The sequence below is a fragment of the Marmota marmota genome, unplaced genomic scaffold (genome assembly GCF_001458135.2).
Source record: "Marmota marmota marmota unplaced genomic scaffold, marMar, whole genome shotgun sequence".
Taxonomy (NCBI): Eukaryota; Metazoa; Chordata; class Mammalia; order Rodentia; family Sciuridae; genus Marmota; species Marmota marmota.
The window spans coordinates 14,446,385-14,452,993 of NW_025999999.1; the positions used below are offsets into that span (position 1 = coordinate 14,446,385).

A 6,609-nucleotide genomic window follows, 5' to 3' on the forward strand; every position below is an offset into this window, starting at 1 on the left:
TGCTTCAAGAGGGGACCCAGGTAAATACATTCTGCCTAATCTATATCATGGAACAGCCGCCTCCCCCCAAAAGAGGGTATGGCACCTGGAAGATAAGGTCACTGAGACCTACTGGTAAATGAAATAACAAAGCAAAACAAGCTGCAGAATGCTGAGCATAATAACAGAAAACTAGGAAAACTGTATACAAAAAGTATCACTTCATAATGAAAAATTTAGAAGACCAGGGAATCACTCTCTCTGAATCTCCTGTTCTAAAAAACAAAAAACCAATCCCTTATTATATTCAATGCATTTCTCAAGTCTCCTTGCTGAATATGGCCCTACAGGTGGTCGGAACACATTGGAATAACACCAGACTGGAATCCCAGCCCGTCTACCTCCACCCACCTGCCCTGTAACCCCTTAGTCTCCAAATCTGTTACAGGCAAGTATTTTTTTTTTTTCTTGTAGTTGTAGATGGACAGCATGCCTTTATTTTATCATCTCCGTGTTACAGTGTGAATAAAATAAGACCAAATACAGGAAGCACTCTGGCGGGAACCTAGGAAATAACTCAATAAATGACAGCGGTTGTGGTTATTGTAACCTGCCCATTCCCTTAACATTTAAGCATAATTTACTTGGAATGTTATTCTGTATTGGAGAACATCACATTTAATGGCTGCTATGTATACTAGTTTCCTTGTCATTCTCTCTCTCTCTCTCTCTGGTTGTAGATGGACACGATACCTTCATTTTATTCATTTATTTTTATGTTGGTGATGTGGATCAAACTCAGTGCCTCACAGTGCAAGGCAAGCGCTCTACCACTGAGCTACCACCCCAGCCCACTTTGTCATTCTCTTTAAGAAAAATGTTTTGGCTGCTTCCATTTTCACCTTGTTATAAATAGCTCCGTGATGAACACTGTTGCGGATATGTCTTTACCTCCCCTGAGCTTTGAAGATTTTTCCTTAAGATTATTTCCCAGAAGTGGAATTACTAGGCCAAAGGGTAATCAATATTTTTGCACTTTTGTAATGACACTGCACCAAGCAGGTGTTATTTCTCATACCTAACCTCCCCCACCTTCTTACCATAGCCGGAAGAACTTCCCTGCCCCCACTCCATGGTGGTCTCCTCCTCCCTGGAAATGGGCTATTTCCTACTGCCGCTCCCTGCACAGCCAACTCCCCGGTCTCTAGCAGCTACAGAATCTTTGCCCTTCCTCTGCCTGAGAAAATCCTCCTGGGCTTTCAACCCCTACCCTTTCTCCAGCCCTGCTTGAGGTAAGGAAGGAGGTTTTGGGTGACTCTTCCTTCTCCACTCAGTAGATGTCCCAATTTCGTTTATTCCTCGGGCAAACTGTCTTCCTAGGTCCAGCTGAGGTCCAGGCTAGGGAATGTGGCTGCAGAGGTCCCGGAGAGACCGAGGAATAAATAATCAAGTGAAACCAGAAAGGACAGGGGCTTTGGAGCAAGTTCATAAACACAGGAGAGGGATGGGATGGTCACTCAACCTGCTGAACTTTGCTCAGGGGGTGATACTTACTGAATGTCTGGTGTGACCATGAGCAAGTCACCATGGTTCTGAGAGGGTCAGTGATTCTCAACAGTCACACTGCAACTGCTGTCTGTACCCCCAAGTGAACACCATACTTGCTACATTCTAGGATTCTGGGAAGGGGAGAGAAGGGAGATGGGAAGGTCACAGGGCAAGAAAAGGCATTCTACCTATTTTAGATAAATGAATAAAAAGTGGCAATAGAGATTTGATGGGAATGCAGATCTTCGATTCCTTAGCCTAGTGTTATTTCCTTTATCAAAGATGGTGGGAAGCAATTCCAGATCTGTTTGCAGCTTTGATTTAGGGTCTTAAACCTGAAAAGCAGTTGTCCCCCCTCCCCCAAAAGACATTCTTTTCATTTCTTTGCTTTTTCCACAACAAACATGCATTACTGTCAGAATGAGAAACAAACAGGTAAATATACAGAGGGGACCAAATGCAACCATGATTAGAGAGGAACCCTGGGTCCACTTTGGGACTGCTCTGGGGCCCTAACTTTGTGGGCGCTCTCTGACCCATTCCTACTTACAGGCCAGGAAGAGCCTGGGAAGAGTCTCAGAGACATTGAATGAGGCTGCAATGACCAGGGACTACTGTAGGAGTTCCCAGGATATTTATTCTACAGGTCTGTAAACTCCTTGAAACTGTAAGCTGAACTCTGGGCATGCAGTTCCCAAGAGACTTTTATTAAAGAGACACACATGGCTGCAGATTACAATGACAGGGTCAACGCATAAGGGTTAAACAAGAGCCAAGAACCCTAAAAAAGTCCTTGCCTCCCTTTGAGAATAACTGGTGTGGGTGGGAAGAAATGGATAAGGTCCTGTCTCATGGATTCACAATGTTAATTTTAACTTTTTTTTTTTTTCTTTGAGCTTACCCTCACCCCATTCCAAAGCAGTGAGGGGGACAAGTATGATTATTATGCTATTAAGGCCTTCCAAACTGACACTCTCCTCTTTCTCCTAGACTGTGGCCATGAATCTTAGTTCCTAATCCTGTGGACTGTGTGTGTCCACAGCTTTCTGTCTTGCTTCCCTGGTTTATGCTGATACTAACTTTCTCTCTAAGTCCTTCCCAAAGGGTCAGTTGCTTTAAATCTCATCAAGCATTGAATTCCATTCCATCAATACTGATCTAGCTCCTGCCATGTGCGGGTGTTGTGAGGGAGATGCAGATTCTCAGATAAGTGCCCCCTTCCCTCAGCAGCTGCAGGCTAATGGCAGAACAGATAACAGGGTCAATCTGGGGGAATGGGCAGGGGCTAAGAAGTGGCTTCTTGGAGGTATAACAGTAGCTGGAGTTGTATGAAGGTTCCTGTACAAAGGAGCGGGGTGCTGGGAAGGAAGGGGAGAAGCATATTAGAGATGAGTAAAGACCAACTGGTCAGAACAAGAACCTTTGTGTTCCACTAAGGAATTTGAATTTTATCAGATAGTGTGTAGGTGGTACCAAAGAGTCTTGAGGGGAGCAGGTGGACTCCACACAGATCTACATCTAAGATCATGTTGCAGCTGGGTGTGGACCGCCTACATGCCTGTAATCCCAGAGATTTAGGAGGCTGAGGCAGGATGATTGCAAGTTCAAGGCCAGTCCGGGCAATCTAGCAAGACCCTCAACAACTGAATGTCTTGAAATAAAAAGAGCTAGGAATGTACCTCAGTGGTATAGTGTCCCTGGGTTCAAGCCCCACTATAAAAAAAAAAAAGTTTGAGACTGGGAAACAAAATTCTACTGGTAAGCACAGTCTAGTTGCTGGGGTTGATGGCAGGGAGATTTAATGAGGCCCTTTAAACCTTTAACTTAGGCCTTTAATGGGACCTTTTAACTACAGCCATGAGCAGGACCAGCTACAAAGTTTGCAAATCCGTAGTGCAAAGAGGAAAATGTAGGGTCTCCCGTTCAAAAATTAAGAATTTCAAGAAAGTGATAGCAGAGCATTGGGGGCCCTTTCAAGTGCACAGTCCTGTGCAGCTGCACAAGTCATACACCCATAAAGCCAGCCCTGGCCACAGGACCAGAAAGGGCAGGTCAGAAGACAGATGTAGAAAGCAGAGTCCCAGGAATTGGAGATCTGTTGGACATGGGAAGAGAGGGAACAATCAGCAAGACAACCAACAGATGACCTCCCTACATGCTTTATAGATCACTCATCTGCTTGCTGATTGGTGACCATGATCAGCTCTAATTTTTTTTTTAAGAGAGAGAGAGAGCGAGAGAGAGAGAGAGAGAGAATTTTTTTTAATATTTATTTTTTAGTTTTCGGTGGACACAACATATTTTATTTTTATGTGGTGCTGAGTATTGAACCCAGCGCCCCGCACATGCCAGGCGAGCACGTTACCGCTTGAGCCACATCCCCAGCCCAGCTCTCATTTATTAACATGTCTAAAACTCACCCCTCTTCCTCTCTTCTACCACCAGACCTGTTACTGAAGAGCCTGCAACTAAAGGTACCACCATTCACCCTGTCACCCTAGTTAAAAGACGCTAGGGTCACCCTCCCAAGGATGCTGCCCTCCACTGCTCTCTGCCCATCCTATCCCTTCAGGTAATTTACTTGTAAATGTTCTCCCATCTGTGTGGCCTCTTCACAACTGTACCACTGCCAAATCCAAGTAGGTCCTTCTTAGTTTAGGCCTAGATTACCTATGAAAGCCTCCTGTCCCTTTCCCTGTCTCAGTCTGGACTCCACCCTCACTTCCATATAAAACATTTGTCCTCCACAGCACTTCTTCAGTGGTGTTCCCAAACACTAACCTGACCAGTTCACTGAATAAATAAGACCCAAAGGATAAGATCCAAGTGCCTTAAATGGTACACAAGGCCCTCTGCCACTTAACTCTGCTTTGTTTTCTAATAAATGCCAGAAACGCTATAATCTCCCACACACCTTCAGCACACACCCCACAGGTTGGTTTTTCCTTTACCTTAGGCGGTTTTCTCTGCCTGGAATGCCTTACCTTCCCCTTCAGGGCCTGGCTAAGGTCAAATCCTTGGAAGTCTACCTCAGCTCCCATCTCTGGAGACCTTCTCCAGCCCCCATCCTCACTCTACCCCATCCACACAGACTCTGGGTGACCCTCCACACTGACCACTGAACTGTAAAGAGGCCTGTGTGCAGCTGGCTTCCCCTCTGGGCTGGTGCGTGGGGGAGGGGGGAATAGCTAGAGGAGATAGCAAATCTTGCTCATTGGTGCCACCAGCACCTAACACAGAGCTAAGTCCATGAGGGTATTCCCCATATGTGTGGTGTTCTGGGCTGAAAGGTCTGGGGTAGGATAGTGCCAGTAACAGAGACAGAACAGGTTGGAAGAGGAGCGGTTTTCAGGGGAGGCTGACACAGATAACCCCAAAGAGAAAAAATAAAAATAAATACCTCACATCATGTTATCAAGACCCCACAGGCAGAGCTAGGACAGTGCCTTTGACTGAATGCAGCTGTGACCAAGAAGCAATGACAGCTATGCTGGTGTTGGGGTTGACTGCATTTGGTTTCAGAATTTGGTTTGTTTTCTTCTAAAAACCCCATTCCCTTATGTCAGCTGTAAACAAGCCCCTCTCTAGAGGAGGAAGGCTGTTTTCCACCAGGTAGCTCCAGCCCAACCAATGATAAAATGGTTGGCGGTGAGCTGGGGGCAGAGATGTACTTCAATCCCATGTGTCCCTGCAGGCAGAGAAGCCCTGTACAGAGAGGGCCTTCAATAAATACTTGCAGAGGAGGTGAATCCTGCTTAGTTCCCCAAGAGTGGGGGTGGGAAGCCTGAAGCTCCTGGGGAATGGTGGGGGCAGACAGCCTGGGATTATACTTGATCCACAGATAATCTCCCAAATCCAGAAGCCACCTGGACAGCAGTTTAATGGACTGAGGCCCATCATTGTATACATGTTGATGTTGCTGCTGAATTCACAAAAGGTTTACAGGGACCAGAGGGGGATTCCTCCAAATGCCGGTTTATTATTCTAATTATGGGAGAGGAACAGAGAGCTATCAATCCTTTTGAGAGCAGAATCTATTGGAGAGGATTAATTAATCAATTAATGAATTAATCCGGCTCCCTTTCCCTCTTAACTTTTAGAAAGTTTTATTATGGAAATTTCAAATATACATAAAAGTGGAGAAAACGATATAATGAACCCCCAGTATCCAGCAACCAGCTTCAAGAATCACCAACACTTGCCCGATCTAGAGTCATCTATACCCCACCCCTTGAGGCAGATCTCAGGTATCATCTTACATGCTTAAACACTTCGGTAACGGTGGGAATCCATTCCGAATTCATCTGGGGGGCAATGGCCGGTTCCTTGCCCCGCTCAACTCCCAGCAGGTTCTCAGCCCACGTCTCTAAAACTGAAAGCGGATAGTGGGGCGCCGGCACCGCCCCCTCCTCTGCTTCCTCCTCTTCCCGCACAGCGTGGGTCATCTTGGTCCTGTGGCTTTCCTGACATCCCACCCGCAGCCCGGGTGATGCGAGAGTGAGTCCCTCCGCGCTACGCCGCGGAGAGAGCGAGGAGGCGCCTTCCACTTCCTCTTTCTCCCTCTGACTAACCCTCGGCGCCCGCCCCGCCCCTGTGGGCGTGATCACGACAGAAGGGGCGGGGAAATACCCATATTTGGCCTTATATGGGCAGCCACGTCACAGGCCGCACACTCATTCACATAAAACGCTGCGCTGCCGGCGGAATCCCCGGCTTCTGGGGCAGCAAGTGGCCGGGCCGGGTGCCGAGCGCGCGGGGCGGGAAAGAGCACTGAGCGGCCCCTCCGGCGCTGGGCTCCTTCGGCCGGCCTCAGCCCCGCGGTGGCCCTCCCGTGCCTAGCCCGCGGGTACCCTGGCCGTGGGCACCGGCGGGGCGCTCGGCGCGGGGCCGCTGGCCAGTGGCGGCATGAAGGTCACGTCGCTCGACGGGCGCCAGCTGCGCAAGATGCTCCGCAAGGAGGCGGCGGCGCGCTGCGTGGTGCTCGACTGCCGGCCCTACCTGGCCTTCGCCGCCTCGAGCGTGCGCGGCTCGCTCAATGTCAACCTCAACTCGGTGGTGCTGCGGCGGGCCCGGGGCGGCGCG

General features: G+C 48.4%; 1 protein-coding gene across 1 annotated transcript in view; it reads left to right on the top strand.

Annotated features, from left to right (window-relative positions):
• The first annotated feature begins 6,227 nt into the window (after window positions 1-6,227).
• Dusp5 (dual specificity phosphatase 5) overlaps window positions 6,228-6,609 on the top strand; it is a 13,584-nt gene continuing 13,202 nt past the window's right edge. The window contains 1 exon segment of the mRNA XM_048807317.1: window positions 6,228-6,607. Coding sequence (XP_048663274.1) covers window positions 6,433-6,607 — 175 coding nt within the window. The 5' untranslated portion in view covers window positions 6,228-6,432.